The sequence below is a fragment of the Eptatretus burgeri genome, chromosome 4 (assembly GCF_056783735.1).
Source record: "Eptatretus burgeri isolate ZD-2024b chromosome 4, Ebu_testis_v1, whole genome shotgun sequence".
NCBI classification, from domain to species: Eukaryota; Metazoa; Chordata; class Myxini; order Myxiniformes; family Myxinidae; genus Eptatretus; species Eptatretus burgeri.
The window spans coordinates 22,573,867-22,591,086 of NC_140964.1; the positions used below are offsets into that span (position 1 = coordinate 22,573,867).

General features: G+C 45.4%; 1 protein-coding gene across 2 annotated transcripts in view; it reads left to right on the plus strand.

Moving 5' to 3' along the window:
* SHCBP1 (SHC binding and spindle associated 1) overlaps window positions 1–17,220 on the plus strand; it is a 105,041-nt gene that overhangs the window by 53,458 nt on the left and 34,363 nt on the right. For both annotated transcript variants that reach the window (XM_085877155.1, XM_085877154.1), the window contains exon 5: window positions 11,353–11,555. In XM_085877155.1, the coding sequence (XP_085733281.1) occupies window positions 11,353–11,555 (203 nt within the window). The remainder of the gene's footprint in view (window positions 1–11,352; window positions 11,556–17,220) is intronic.

Genomic DNA, 17,220 nt, shown 5'->3' on the forward strand with positions numbered 1-17,220 from the left:
GTTTCTCTTTAAAAGACTGGTGTGACCTTTCTTGTGTTACTCCCAGTTATTTGGATTTTGCATTGTTCCTGCTTTCAAAGACCTCTTGTCTTTTCCACCAATTCATCCCTTCTTGCATCCAAATGTCCTTCCCAGCGACTAAAGTATGGTTTATATATTCCTTTGCTGAAGCTACAACCTCAAAACAACTGGATTCATTTTGGCTTAGATGTCCAGTCCAATTGATGATTACTTCTGTTCTCCTCAGAAAAGCCACAAACACTGTGCCAATATCCCCAGACAAACCACATCTAAGTCGTATACCTGTCTCAAAGCTGAGTTGTCTTCTTTTGACTTTCTATCAGACATACTCATCACTTAGCCTCAAGCCAATCTCCAGTGAATGCTCTTCATCTTTTCTTTCACTCAGAAAGCATAGATTCTCCTCAGAAGTTCCACCTTTTCCACTGTTAATATTTGTCAAGAAGGTGAGAGGCTCCTGATATGTCTTCAGCTGGGGCTAATTAAATCGCTTACAAAGATCGAGTTACTAGATCTTTTCGGTCTCATCATTAGCCAATAAAAATTTTTAATCTGCTCGTAAGATGCAGATGCTTTAGTATTGACCCTCAAAATCCAGACATTCCTTGATGCTCTTTAACTCATCACAACATATGAGGGACATTTAAAAGGTTCTCAAATAGTTTCAAGACGTGCCAACCATTTCATTTTTGATATACGACTCGAGCGAAGTCTGTCATGCCATCGCAAATCCCCATGCTTTCCACCTAAAATAAATTTGAAAGATGGCAAAAAGTTCCACCAAGAATGACACGATGAAGTCCCCACCCCCTGGGGCATGAACCGGGAGTCAAATCCCACAAAAATGTTACATATGTCATGCACCCACCAATGTGGAATGCATATGGAAAGTTTCATTTTAAAATGTTACCATAATTGCATTTTTAATGACCCCGCTCTGGGATGGGGGGGGCATAGGCCATAAACGAGACTGCTCTTGCACCTTCATGCCATGTGGTGATCATACCTACCAAATTTGGTGAATTTCTGCACAATAGTTTAGGATGATGGGTTTTTTTGGGGCATGCTTTTAAGTAATGAGGATGGTGTTGCCAAGAGTACCCTGGAAAGTTCTTCACTTTCCGCAGGCTCAGCAGCTGTTTGTCTGGTCAAGTTGTGCACGTGCATGCACGTATGATCCGTGTTGTAACCTTTCCACAATAATTGGACCCTCTTAGCAAAAAAAAAATTTCATGAGCACTGTTTTTTTTTTTTAATGATCTATGTAAAAGTCATTAATGAGAGGTTTTATAGAGTACTGCTTCCATATTTGAGCTTCCACTTAGCCCTTCTTGACAGTAGTGTCATAGTCTTTGATAATTATTGCCACAGAGTTTCCCCACTCCCACCACCAGCAGAATGTGGGCCTCTACTTTTCTTCTCTCTCTCTCCAGCACTATTCTGATCTTGCACTACCAGCTCTCTCCAGACCCTTGAACATTGTCCATTACATCTTTTTTTTTGATTTCCCATATTGCTTTGCTGATGGGGGTATATTAATGTGGGAGGAGTAAGAAGGGAGGATATGCTGAGGGGATGGCAGGAGACCGTGGAGGAGGGGGAAGCGAGTATGGGCTGGGGAGGGGTGGGGGAAGGGAAGGCAGCATGAGGTGAAGCAAGGCAAGGCATTATGAGAGGAAGGTCTGTCCGGCCATGATCACCGTCTGGATACATGCGGAGATGACTACCGTTCGAATATGTGTCGAGATAACCACCATTTGGATACGTGCGGAGATGACCTCCGTTCAGACACGATAAAGATAACCACCATATGGATACATGTGGAAACACCCACCATCCGGGCATAACCACGGTCCAGAGAGAGAGATGGGGGAGGAGGCGAGAGAGACAGAGCCAGAGAGGGAGAGTGGGGGGTAGAGGGGAGGAGAGGGAGAGGATTCCGGCTGATGTGCCATCCAGTTTAGCGGCACACACATTGATGAATCGCACTGCCTGTGAAACACCGGAGTGACAGTTTATAGCTGAGTCTGGATTCGAACCCAGGCTACACAGCTTAAAGCAAGCATGCATATCTCTCAGCTATCCTGCCTTGATGTTAATGGGAGGAGAGGGAGAGAATTCTGGCAGATGTGACGTCCAGTTTAAGGGCACACACATTGCTGAATCACCCTACCTGTGAAACACCGGGATGACAGTTTATACCTGCGTCTGGATTCAAACCTAGGCTACACAGGTGCATACCTTTCGGCTATCCTGCCGTGATGTCAACAAAACGTTTCATTGTTTTTTATTTGTATTTATCTCTGCCGAAGTGGCGGGTCGTAATGAAAGAATATCATACAAAAATGGGAAATTGCACATTTTTAGACAGCCAGCCACTGCCCGTTACACCGCAGAACACAGGACTAACATAGGCGAGTGCCTACTGAACATTATTCAAGTTGATCAACAGACAGTATTCGGTGACAGTGCGAATATTGTAGAGTGCTTGCCAAGTGGCTTCAGCACTCCAACAAAACGGTTGATCAGGAGCAGCTCGAATGGCAAGTGATAGCAATCTGCAAAGCGTCATATTAAAGACATACCTTCCCGGAGACACCCAAATATTGTTGTGGTGCCGGGGTTCAGTGGTGAGGATGACTGCTAGATGGAGCAGTTGGGCCGTCTCCCACCGAACACCGGAATTGAAGGTCATCACTCCAGATAACTCCGAAGTCGATGGGTCTCTTAATGGACTGTGGACGCCAATATTTCGACCACATGGTTAGGGTCTTTTTGTCTGATTCCAATTTACTTAATTAGCCGCGCGGTCCAGCTACCGGGGAAGCCACACCCTCGGCCGGCTTTGTCCGAACCGAGTCGCTGTTACCGACTCAGATCCGGCATAACCGAGTGGAAATTACCAAAGCCGTGCCGGTCCAAATAACAATTTACGGCACAATCGGCCTCCCTAATTCTCAAGCCCGAACTATACTGGGTCAATGAAAGAAAGCACAGACAGACAACAAACTGGAACATTTAACAGTTATTTATTTACAAGGTAGTAGGGAGGGAAACAGAGCAGACCAAACCACAAATATAGATGTAGGCAAATGTACAATGACGATCACTTGAACAATTTCTACTTCTCAGACTGGCCACAGACACACACACACCCAAAAGGAAATGGACCTCGTGGGTCTTTATTCGGCCCTTCAGCTCGGGATGGAAGGCGAGCTGAGGGTCAGAGTCTGGCCGGGTACCTGGCCGCCTTGTGTGGTTTTACCGACTCGCACTTGTGGAGCTCGGAGTCCGTGGACGGGAACGGGGATCCCCAGCTCGAGCACTCCAACACAACCCACCACGGCGGGACTCGAACCCACGACTCAGAATCCAACGAGCCCACGATCCTGGCTGCCACGAACGATGATCGACGACACGAGCACCACGAAACACCTCCGCCATGACCACCACCACCCCGAGCACCAACACGACCACCGACCTCCAAAGAACCCCGAAAAAGACCCCGTGTCTCAGACCACCGTCCACAAGTGCCCACCCTTCTTATCCCTCCCCCAGGCGGGTGGAGGGGTCCGCTCTGAGGTAACTCGCCTCCGGATTGTACGAGGGGAACATTCTATCTTGCTGGGGCGGAATCGGCCCTGAGGTGATCTCACCCCGATTGGACGAGGGGAACATTCCAATTTGCTGGGGCGGAGTCGGCCCTGATGTGATCTCACCCCGACTATGTCAGTGGCCTCGAACATGTGCGTAATGGCGCTGAAGGAGTGGAGGGGGATTTAATACAGAAGACTAACTAGAAAGAAACTCGCAGCGCACACATGAAATTCCCATTAGACATAAGGGAGGAATTCTAACTATCCACATATACTTAACGAAATAACTAAACTTTGGGTCAACTGTATGTGTGAAGGCAAATGGTTTCCAGACTCATAACAATATGTCCGAATTGGACAAATGAACACTTTAATTGAAGTCGGAACTGCTGCTTCGGTCAATTCTGGAACTTAACTTGTGTAATTCTCCTTAGTTTAAGAGATTCTCGAGGTTATGGCATGTGCGGAAAGTAAATAAAGCCACGAACACTGGTGTCTCCAGGTGTTTATAAACATTGCAATGTACCCAGCGATTTGTGGCTATGATGAACAGGCAGGCATTGGGCAAAATATTGCCAGATGCAATTTAACCTGAGTAAGTGAAAGGTGTTGGTGATGGGGAAGAATAATGAAAATAGAGATTACGTGATGCTAAGGGAAATTTTGGAATGTGTAACACAGGAGAAGGATCTGGGGATGGTAATAGATATGGGAGGTAAGCAGACAGCACAGTGCCAGGCAGCCATAGGGAGAGCAAATCTGGTTTTCGGCTGTATTCGGAGGGGGGATCATTTATATATCAAAAGAGGTGGTGTTAACATTGTACAGAAATTTAGTGAGGGTCACATCCAGAATATTGTATGCAGTTTTGGTCACCACAGTTCTGGAAGGACATCAATGCCAGAGTGGGGGTTTAGCACAGGGCTACGAGATTGATTCCGGGCCAAGCTGGACTCGGCTATGAGGAGCGGCTGAAGGAGATTGCTTTATACACCAGAAAGGCGGTGGTTACGAGGAGATATGATAGAGATGTTTAAGATAATGAAGAATATAGAGAATATAAGTGCAGAATAATTATTTATATCTAGTGCCCTATCTATCTAGTATATCTAGTGCCCAACTGTGTCTGCGGACGTCCTCCTGCAGTTGGGTTACTTCTTATTAGGTTGGTTGCAGGATTTGCACTCCGGCCACCGTAAAACGCTTCATTCCGCAAAACGCAAAAACGCAAAAAAATCTGAAAACCCACTCCGTGGGAGTACCTCCTGTGCAGCTTCCCTTCGCAGGGCAGCTCACCGGATGACAGGATTGGGGCAAAGCCTTCGGGACCCCCAATCTTTGATAGGAGGGAAACCACGGGGTAACATCCCTGGGTCAGATTGCGGGAGAGTGTGTCGGAGTGGTGCTGAGGTGTCGTCCACCAGACGGCGGTCTCCTTGGGTTAACCTGAGGCGGTCCCTTCGGGTGGGTGCCTGGAATGTCCTATCCCTAAGAGAGGATGATCACCTGTCTCTGTTATCACCTGAGCTCAAGCGTTTGGACATCGGGATTGCAGCTCTCTCTGAGGTTCGGAGACCGGATTGCGGCGAGATAATGGTGGGTGGTTACACCTACTATTGGTCTGGTCGCTCTGATGGTTACCATACCCAAGGAGTTGCTGTAGCTGTGTCCAATAAGCTGACCCCAATGATAATTGAGGTAACACCGGTCAACGAGCGTATTATGAGATTAAGGATTCGCCACTCCTTAGGTGTCATTTCCCTGGTCTCTATTTATGCTCCGACTGAGGCGAGTGATCTCACCGTGAAGGACACATTCTATGCCACACTCGAGTCTGTGGTTGATCAGTGCCCCAGACGAGATACACTTCTAGTCTTGGGGGATTTCAATGCATCGACTCGAACTGATAGGGATGGTTATGAGGTGTGTGTTGGTCCCCATGGGTCAGGAACTATGAACCAGAATAGCACTAAGTTCCTTGACTTTGCAAGAAATCATGGACTTAGGGTGGCTGGTTCATGGTTTCAGCGCCCGCAAGCTCATCGCTGGACTTGGTATTCCAACGCTGGCGGTGTGGCAAAGGAGATTGACCATGTCCTCATTGACGGTCGTTGGAGGATGATCCAGAACTGCAGGGTCTACCGGAGTGCTCAGTTCCTCAATACTGACCACAGACTTGTTGTAGCAACTCTAAAGCTGCACCTTAAATCCTGGAGAATGGTACCATCCCAGCCTAGGCTGGATGTTGCCAAGCTCAGGGATGAGAGAGTAGCTGAGGAGTTTGCGAACAGGCTGAGTGGACACTTGGGGGGTCCTGAAGAGTTGTGGAGCACCTTCAAGACCACCGTCCTTGATGTTGCCGGTGGATGCCTTGGAGTTCACCGCAGGGCAAAGAAGAATTTTGTCTCTCAAGGGACACTGGATACCATTGACCAGAGTCGAAGGGCCAGGCTGAATGGCAGAGCTGAGCTGTTCAGGGAGCTGAGGCGTAAAACTGTACATGCACTGAGGGTGGACAAGGAGGCCTATGTGCGAGGAATCTGTGAGGGGGTAGAGCATCACCTGTGGACAGGTGATTCTCGTCCCGCTTACAGGGGAATTCGCGCATTACGTTCATCCAAGCCCATCCCTCGGAGCACTGCAGTTCGAGCAGAGAGTGGTAGGCTCTTGACAGAGGAGTCTGAAGTGAAGGCCCGCTGGGCCGGTTACTTTGAGCGGTTGTACCAGGCTGATCCCCCAGCTGTCGAGTTGGACGTCAAGGGTGTTACAATCCCTGTTGCTGACCCTCGAATCAACTGTGGTCCACCATCGCTTGTGGAAACACGGGCTGCGGTGAACCAGTTGAAACGGGGCAAAGCTCCAGGGATCTGTGGCATCCATGCCGAACTTCTCAAGGCTGGTGGAAATGCTGCACTCGTGTCGTTGCATGCAGTTTTGTGCTCTGCCTGGAACACAGGCATCATCCCAACTGACTGGAAGAGGGGCCTTGTTGTCCCTCTCTGGAAAGGGAAGGGTGATCGCCAAGACTGCAACAACTACCGAGGGGTGACGCTGCTCTCAGTGCCGGGCAAGGTCTTTGCTCGGATAATTCTTGATAGGGTTCGCCACCATCTGCTTGAGCACCAGCGTCCAGAGCAGTCAGGCTTTACACCAAAGAGGTCAACGATTGACCGTATCCTTGCACTTCATGTCCTCACCGAACGCAGACGAGAGTTTCGGCAGGGGCTGCTTGCAGCCTATGTTGATCTCTGTAAAGCGTTCGATTCAGTGAATCGGGATGTCCTCTGGAGGATTCTTGGTCTTCGTGGGGTGCCACCGAAACTGATCGATCTGATGTCTGAACTCTACTCTGGTACTGCGAGTGCTGTGAAGTGTGGTGGTACCATCTCTGACTTATTTCTAGTTGTTACTGGAGTTCATCAGGGATGTGTACTTGCCCCCACACTTTTCAGCACTTGTATGGACTGGATTTTTGGGAGGATGTCGGAGAGATCAAGTTGCGGTGCATCGTTTGGCAATGTCAAGATCTCGGACCTTGATTTTGCAGATGATGCTGTCATCTTTGCGGAGACTTTAGACATCCTCTTGGGGGCCCTCGAGGTGCTGAATGAGGAGTCGGAGCCGTTGGGATTACGGATTTCTTGGGTCAAAACGAAGATCCAGGCTTTCGGTGACATCTTGGATGCTGCTGTCCTGTCTGTGTCTGTTTGTGGTGAGGATGTTGAGGTCGTGGATAGATTCACTTACCTTGGCAATGATATTCATGTCTCCGCAGGTTGTGAGCCGGAGGTCAATAGACGTCTGGGTCGGGCCTGGGGAGTCATGGATTCACTGGATCATGGGGTGTGGCGCTGCCGGTACCTGTGCGGGAGGACGAAAGTCCGAGTCTTCAGGTCCTTGGTACTTCCAGTCTTGCTCTATGGGTGCGAGACTTGGACTTTGACCAAGGATCTGAGACGGAGACTTAATTCCTTTGGTACCAGGTCTCTTCGGAGAATCCTTGGCTATCGCTGGTCGGATTTTGTGTCCAACGAGCGGTTGCTGAGAGAGACTCGGATGAGATTTGTTCCCTGCATAGTCCGTGAGCGTCAGCTGCGGCTGTATGGACATGTGGCTCGTTTTCCTGACGCTGATCCTGCTCACCAGATTCTCTCAGCGAGGGAGTCTCATGAGTGGAGGAGGCCAGTGGGCCGACCACGTGCCTCATGGTTGCAGCAGGTTGACCATCATCTCAAGGAGATGGGGATGGGCCTGGCATCTGCCTGGGGGATGGCCAGACGGAGGCCCCTGGAGTACTGGCGGAAAGTGGACGCAGCGACGCGCTGTTCTGGCACATGCTCCCATACCTGACCTGACCTGAATAATTATTTAGCAGAGTGGACAGTGATAGGACTTCAGCCTGGTGTTGGCGCAGTGGTTAGGGCAGTGGCCTGGGATCCAAAAGGTCCCGAGTTCAAGCCCCGTTGAGCCACTGAATTAATACACCAGGGGGTTGACTCAGCCTGTCATCCTTCCGAGGTTGGCGAAATGAGTACCAGTGTACTGGGCCGGTGTATACCCCAGTTAAAATAGGTGTACCATATCCCTGTGTCGTAAGAGGCGACCAGGTTTGCGTCAGGAAGGGCATCCGGCGTAAAACATGTGCCAAATCACTATGCGGATCATACGGATGATCCGCTGTGGCGACCCCTAACGGGAGCACCCGAAAGAAGACGAAGAAGACAGTGATAGGACCAGGGGCCATAACCTGAGAGGAAAGAAGAGGGAGAGTTAAGATGGCAGTAAGGCAGGGGTCTTTTACTCAGAATAGTTAATGCATGGAATGGTCTTCCTGGAAAGGTAGTGGCAGCAGAAACAGTCGATAAGTTTAAATTGGAATTTTATAGGTACCTGTAAGTTCTGGAGATAGAGGGGTGAAGGGTTGTTTGCAAGACTTTACAGTAGTTTGAGCATTGATGGGTAATTGTGTCCATCTGTGCAGAGTATTGTTTGTGGGGTGTCTTGCCAAGGTGTGTTGTGTGGTTAATGTGTGCTTTTTACCCAAGACTACCTTCGCCCATGTCCCCTCCCCTGGAAAGAAAAATACGAAAACTACAACAACAAAAAAAACTTAATTTTTTTTTTTCTTTTAATTGGTCTGGTGTTGATGTGGCGCAGGCATGATGGGCCAAATTTCCTTGTGTATCCTTTTGTATTCTGGAATTAAATTAGGACAGCAGATGTAATCAGTGACTTTTGGGGTATAATTCACTGATTACACTATCCATGAGTCAAATTGTTGGTATGATTTGAATTAGTCAGTTGAAATAATATACTGACCAAATGATTTCCATCTGACACCAATACTTATCCAAACCAGAGAGTTGTTGTCAAAGCCACCCAATGCTCGCCTCTTTATACAATTATCGTTTTTAAAAGACTAGTCCAATAATATTTTTTTATAAAGCATTGCAGTGAAGTCTGATCCAAATAATTTTAAAGCAATATATGTATTTGTATATTGTAATCAGTAAAAAATAGTGTGGTAGATAAAAACATTAGAAAGGAAATCACTTGCACCAAAATCTTTAACATTTTCATCTCACACTCACGCCGGGGGTATCACTATAGCTCTGTTCTTCGAACAGGCTCGCGAATGAGTTTTTTTTTTTTTCCTGGAACTCAAACTGTCGAGTAAAAAAACTAAATTGACCTCGATCACCTATCGACAAATATCAAGTTGTCACTTCACTAGACAATCAAATAAAGATCTATTCAAAATCCTGAATGCTGTACGAGTTCACCTTTTTTTGTTTCCATCCGACACAAAATGTCCCAAGTCTCGGTTTCACTGAAAATGTTGTGTTACTCTGATCATACATGTCAGAGAGATTAGCAGGAGTATTTCAAAATACCCACCAGCCTGGACATTCCATCCCGATTTTGATTTTTCGTTTCTCTGGGTGGATTGGTGGAAGACAATCAGCGACACCTCTACCCTCACAAGGCACACCTTTAATACGTTGTGAACCCAGAAGTGAAATCGATGCTCACAGCCTCGTTTCGAAGAGGTTTTAAAACTTACCCACCAACCAAAAAGAGTGTCTTTTTGTGATAGTCTTCCAGAGTCGATCGAGTATATACACTGTCCCGAAGTCATTAAAATTTTCAATGTGAAATACGGACTTTGATTAATGAGACCATTGCAACATTCTGAATGCATTGTGTTTGATGCAACGTGCCCATTAATACCAGATGCTTGATACTGGAATACTTTGTTTATTTTTCTGATTGTGAATGATGGTTGCAGTGACTTATTACTCTAATTTCTATCCACAAATATGCAGGGAATTGGTCCCTGTAAATTTTAATAAACCTCGTTCATCTGAATTCGTTTTCCTGACTTTCATCATAATAACTTAGTGTTAGCTTCGTGGTTAACATGGCTGGCTTAAGATCTGAGGGTTTTGAGTTCAAGCCCTTATTTATCGTTGAATTAACAGCAGGTGGGTTGACTCAGACTGTCATCCTTCCGAGGTCGGCAAAATGAGTACCAGCTGATTCGGATCAGGACCACTATGGGGTACAAGTCGCCGATTCCTTTCCTGCGGCTACTTTCACGAGGCCATCAGCGGCACAGCCGTGCTTCCAGAAAATGATGCATGTGCCACAGGCTGCATACGAAACAACGTCAACATCGAAGCACTTGGTCCAAGGTCAAAATTTTGGTTGGTAGGATGGAAAATATGTTGTCAGATGGAATGTACATTGAACCAAACTTCCAATTAATACAATGCACAATTAACCCTCTTGAAATCATAAAATAGTTTAGGTCACGTTTGCATTAATGATACCAGCTGAATCTGCCAATTAATTTTAGGTTGAGATTTGAATTCCGTCTGACACAAAGATGAAAATCCATCCCTAAACTATTCATTTGCATGGAATCTTCTCAAATTATAGATCAAGTTATTGGAGATAGACCCTAAATTTGGAATTTTACGGAGAGGGGACCCTGAAGTTGGAATCTTACGGGGACGAGTCCCTGAAGATGGAATTTCATGGGGACGGGACCCTGAAGTTGGAATTTCACGGGGATGGGACCCTGAAGTTGAAATGTCACGGGGACAGGACCCTGAAGTAGGAATTTCGTGGGGATGGGAGGGATCCTGAAGTAGGAATTTTGTGGGGATGGGAAGGAGCCTGAAGTAGGAATTTTGCAGGAATGGGAGCCTGAAGTAGGAATTTTGTGTGGACTGGAGCCTGAAGTAGGAATTTTGTGTGGACGGGAGTCTGAAGTAGGAATTTTGCGGGGACGGGAGCCTGAAGTAGGAATTTCGCGGGGACCGGAGCCTGAAGTAGGAATGTCGCGGGGGACGGGACCTGAGGTACGTGATTTTTGGACCATCGTTTCGATGAAACAAGCTATTGAAGACAGTATGATTGAAATCTATGATTCTATCCATTCCGTCCCACACTAAAACAAATCGGTATGGCAAGTGTTATCAATAGATATCGAGAGCCCCATTATATCTCCAATGCAAGTCGACTGAGCATGATACAGATTATTGAAAGCAGCCTTGCAAATTTCTCATGCGGTCAATTACATTGATTCCGTCCGACACTAAAAACACGATTTTTGAAACAGACCCTTTTAGTGAGTGGTACAACTGGTCAGAGAACTCTTGTGATAGAAGAGATATACTGAGAAATGTTTTAACTTTTTTTGCTGTACATGATAACTGTCATCTTGCAGGTATGTGGGCTGAGTGAAAATAGCCTTGAGGTGTATGGCCGACCTTCTGTTCCCCGTCTATACTCGGCCTCTGCTGAACCGCCAGCTCGTATGACAGTGCTGCTGGAACAGGGCGAGGCCTACATTCCCATACAACAGCTGTGGGTCGTTTATGATGAGAAAGGACGCTTTGAGCGTACAGCACTTGCCCTTGAACACATTAGGTATGAACCTTTATATTTATGTTCTTGTCATGCTTCATTTGTTTTTCTGCATGTTCTTTATACTCTATTTCATCGTTTGGATAAAGGCTATTGAAAAAGAGTCTTCTAAACGGCTGTTTTTGCGCAGAAAGATATCACAGCTTCTTGTCTTGTTTTATGATGATGGGCTGGTTGCTCCGTGTCAGGGCCCCAGTTTATTTCTCCATTCTTCTATGTTTGAAACTTATGAAATGACTTCCCTGAAGAGTACATATGTTAAACAACGTGTTGCACATCATGGACGCCTGATAATACAGGATCCCAAACTCAATGGTAATGCACTGTGAGGTGAATGTATCAGCGTGTGTAAAATTCCGGCATAGTTGTACTACCGTGGACACTGGACATGGTTGGATGGTGGTCCATACATCTACCTACAGTTCCTTTCCCAAGGCCATCAGAGTTGCCACTACCAGATTTGTGGGTTTGTCTGGGCTCTGGATGTCACTTGGAAGGTTAAATGCAGGATCTGCAGATTGATAAACTGGGTTCTTTTGTTTTTTGACGAAGTGGCTGGAAGCATTATGTTTTTCGGTTGTCCGTCCGTCCATATGTCCATCCGTAAGTCTGTCCATGCTAATATTCTCTGTTTTCTTTCCAACCGCTTATCCGATTGACACGAAATTTTCACCATAGGTGCGACAACTCATGTAGAATTTTTTAAAGATAAATGTGACAGTTCACGTGGTGTGTAAGCCATGTTGGAAAAAAGGAAAAACTTTGGACCTCAGTATATCCGAAACTGCTCCATGGGAAAAATTGAAACTTGGCACATGTACTCCCCATGGGAAATGTGATGTGTATATACTGTATATATATATATACATATATATTTTTTTGATGATGTCAGAGGTGGCTCCCTTATGATGTCATAATTACATGCGTCGAACATTTTTTTCCAATCAGTATGAAGATTTTTGAAGGTTATCTTGGGCTAAATTGTATGGGGGAAAAATTGATGATGTCACCGGTCACGTGGTTCGGTGGCCACATTGTTTTTAACATAACAACCTTCAAAAGTCATATTCTCCAAATTGGCTGAACAGATCGAGGCAAAACTTTACAGGTCTGATCACCTATCTATGAGGAACAAAAACTTCTCCACCTATGATGTCATAAGTCATATGGTTTGGCAGCTCTGATTTTTTTGAAGAATATACCTTTAAAAACCCTCTTCTCCAGAACGGCTTGACAGATCATGGCGAAACTTCACCCACATGTTCCGCAAACCTTGGGGATACCAGGCTGTTCAGAAATAATATAATTAATAGGTCACAAGGTCTGGTAGCCACATTGGATTGAACAAAAATCTTGAAAAAGAAAAAGCTTTCTCTTCAACCGCTTCATAAATTCATGTGAAATGTCACAATTATGATTTAATATAATGAGGCATATGTGTTTTAAATTTTAAACTGATCAGATGCATGGTCTGGTAGCCAGAATTATTTAAAATTTTGAATCTGGGTTCAGGTATTTAAATCAAACTTGGTAAAAGTATGTATAATGATGTAATGATGTTGGCGGAGGCATATCTGGTGACGTCGCGATGTCGAAGACTATCCGAGCTTCTCATTTTATTACCGATCACAATGACTGCAATATCCCCACCATACCGTTCTCAATGTGCTCAAACAAACCCACTACCATGGGACTCAAACCATTCAATGTTTGCAATTCTAACGTAAAACTAGTTTTGGTAATTTTACTTTCATTCAGTAGAATTCAATTTCAGTGTCATTCAGGTAGTTTTACTTTTATTCATGTGAGATAATCTTTCATTCAGTGGAATTCACCTCATCTATTAGCACGTTGTTGTGTCTCGCCTGCATCCTGATATATCGTCTAATTCCTATGCAATGCCAGGTTATATTATGCCTTGACTTGACTCTCCACCATTTCAGCATCTCTTTGTTTATGCTAAGGCCACTCTTCCTCTTGCCCAGGAAGTCGCTCTTTAAGATCGATCACATGAGTTAATGTGTTTTCGTGTTGCATTTTTGTATTCCACAACCTCTATGTGCGTTTAAAAAAAAAAATTATTTAAAAAAATCTTAACAGATCTCCATCTTCACACAACTGTACTGTACAATTTTTTTTCTTCTATCCATTGGTATTGACACAGCTAACTCCCACCATCTGTCTGCTAAGATTGTGATCTTTGGTGATTTTTATTTCCACCACAAAGAATGGCTGGGCCATTCCCATTGCACTGATGTCCCAGGTGCGAATGCGTATAACTTTTCCCTGTCTCCAGATCTTCCCCAGATTATTTAATCTCTAACCCATATTCCAAATGGTGTTACTTATGGTAGGTACCTTCTTGATCTGTTTTTGTGTTGGAGCCATCGTGATTGTGCTGCTGAAACTTTTGCCCCACGAAGCAACTCGGGTCACTTCACCACTGCTGTCAGTATCATCTATTCTTCATCCTTTTCCCCTTAGTTTCTTAATACTGGATAGCAAGACTAACTGGGGTGCATTCTGCTCCTTCCTTTGTGATATTCCTTGGAACTCAAGTCTTTGTCATTGCATATCAGAATCTGCTGATCAGGTTACTTAGTATTGTTGAAGATTTCCACCCGTTCGGCGTGCACACGACCTTTTCAACCCAATCCAGGCCGCGCGTCCACCAAACACGCAATCCAGTCGTAGCTTCTGCATCAACGCCGAAACCCAGCTACGGGTGTTGTTAACCACACCATGGATCAGCCAACTCTTCTGTCCATGCGCTACAGGGTCAATCGCCGAATTGTCGATATACCTAACTATTCGTGTGGACAGAAATGCTGGGGATCTACACCTCAACGGAGCCTGCACGAAAATGAGCCGCTTAAGCAGCTCGTTCCGTTTGCGATTGCTGAGCGGTTATATATCGTCAAGCCCCGTCGGACCAGATACACGTTTTATCAGCTTATAAACAGCCAGCTAACATTCCGAACGCTCCATGGCAGTCAATGTGAGGAAGGGACGCAACGAGCAGGTGACATTTAACAATGGGGAACATTTATTTGAACACAGGCATGCAAGAAATGAATGAATGGGGATAAAGGACAGGACACGAGCAAAAACCGACAGCCGAGTTCTATTATTAAATGTAAAGCAAATACAACACAGGCACTGAACAGTTTCCTACTTGTTAGATGGGCCCACAAACACTCGTACGCACACACACACACACACACACACCCAAGAAATGGTGGCTGATGCCTTTAATAAGGACTTCAACTCAGAGGGACAGATGAGCTGAAACCCAGAACCGATCTCGAACCTCTCACCTCGTGTGGTCTTCAAGCTGCTCGGACCCGGGCTCCAGCGAGAGTGAGCTGGATCCAATCGCCGTGAGCCGCGATCCTTCCCGAGCTCCAGCGAATCCTCTCGCGCTTCCGAACACGTGCTGGTGAGACGAGGTGCCGATCCTTCCCGTCGATGCGTCGCTTCCTCAAAGAACCATCTCCAAGATGAGGCCAAGGAGTTGCACCAAGCTGGGAACCAAGCCGGAGAACAAAGAGCTCCACGAGCCAAGAAGAGCCAGCCGAACCAGGCCACGAAGCAGAGCAACAGGCTCGAACCAGCTCAAGCACCCTTGAACCAGGCCGACACTCCTGGACCACCAGGCCGAAGAAGAACCACGACAACCCGACCAGCTCCCCCGATGAACAACCAGCCGAGCAACCAGCTCAACTCTCTTTCGATGAACAAAGCAGCCGACGCTCTTCGACGAACCAAGCCAGAGCCCAAAAAGCGAACCGCGCCAAGCGGAACCCGAAGGCCTGTTGAAAAGCCAAGCCGAAGCAAAAAGCTCTCCAAAAAGCCTCCAACCCTAACCCGAGCCAAGCAGAAGCCAAAGCTTACTGAAAACCAGCCCCAACCAACACAGATGATCTCTTATTCTCCTCTGCCCCTCCGTTTGGAGAAGCAACTCCGTTTGGAGATCGCACAGGACATGCTGGAGACTGAACAGCGATCCCAACTTCTTCAACACAGTGATCACTGGCGATGAGACCACAGTGATCCGTCATTTTGTCAAAAATGAAAATCCGACGGCGCTCACTTACACTTCCTCACTCATCGGCGGTCTGTCGGTGACTGACAGCTTCTGCAGGCGGGAAAATATTCACGCATACGAATTAGGATTGCCTACATACGTGCACCAAGCCACGCCTCCCTAGCTTCATTTGTTTATGCACGACAAATTAAGGTTGGATACTTTTTCAACACACCTCGTATGTGTCTGTTTATATGTATATGTGTGTATATATAAATGTATATGTGTGTGTGTATATATATATATATATATATATATATATATATATATATATATATATATATATGCATATGTGTGTATATATATATGTATATGTGTGTGTATATATATATGTATATGTGTGTGTATATATATATGTATATGTGTGTATATATATATATGTATATATATATGTATATATATATGTATATATATATATATATATATATATATATATATATATATATATATATATATATATATATATATATATATATATATGTATATGTGTGTATATATATATATATGTATATGTGTGTATATATATATATATATATGTATACATACATACATACATACATACATACATACATACATACATACATACATACATACATACAGTAGACTAGGCGTAAGTCGTCACCATCGGGACCGAGAAAAAAGTGACGACTGAGAAATGTGACGACTTGCGTGTATGCGAACATTCATGATGACTGTGGGGTGAAGGATGAAGTCGCGCGTGGCCTGGACACATATGTGTGAGAGCCGGCTATTGTACCAAAAGGAAAACACAATCCGCGGGGCATAGGTGGGGGTGAGTTGGTGAGTTGGAAAGTGATCAAGCAAAGATGGAATTCATGAATCAGTTTATCAAAAGTAAAGATAATGAACAACTCTGTAAGACAACTCGTATACCATCGGTGATGGTATGGTGACAAATTACATGACACACAGTCATCGTGGTGATGATTACCACTCAATGCCTATGTGCAAAACAAGCCAAGATAAAACCATGATCGGACTTCAACACTAAGCTCGATCGATCCTTTACTTCTTCGCGAAGTAATCCGTTATGTTTGAATGCCTCAAACTCTTGGGCATCTGGTGCATGAGAAAGGATTCAAACCGGTCATTGTATTCCATGATGTTGGCTGGGCAATCCTCCACCGAAAGACAGTATCGGCCGAAACCGAATATTTGGCTGAGCCGACATTTGCCGAAACCAGATGATGAGCGCGTCGTCGACATCTTCAAAGGATACACATTTCACGCATTTCACACTTCCCACCGGCCTCACGATCTTCTCCACTTGTCCACATATCTTGCCCTTATTCTTCAAGATATTGTTCAATGTCTGCCGTTTGATGTCCAACTTCTCAGCTATGTCTGTTTTCTTCATCAGTGGATTTGCCTCACAGAACTTGATAATGTCGTATTTTTCTTGGTAGGTTTTAGTTGTAAGCTTACGCTTAGTCACCATTGTCCTGCCTGCAGTGCGATCAACGTGTGTACGCCGTTATAAATAGCCTATCACTGGCGCTCTACACCAATGAGCGAGCATCACGATTCCATGAAATGAGGCTTCTCACGAGGCAGCAGTTC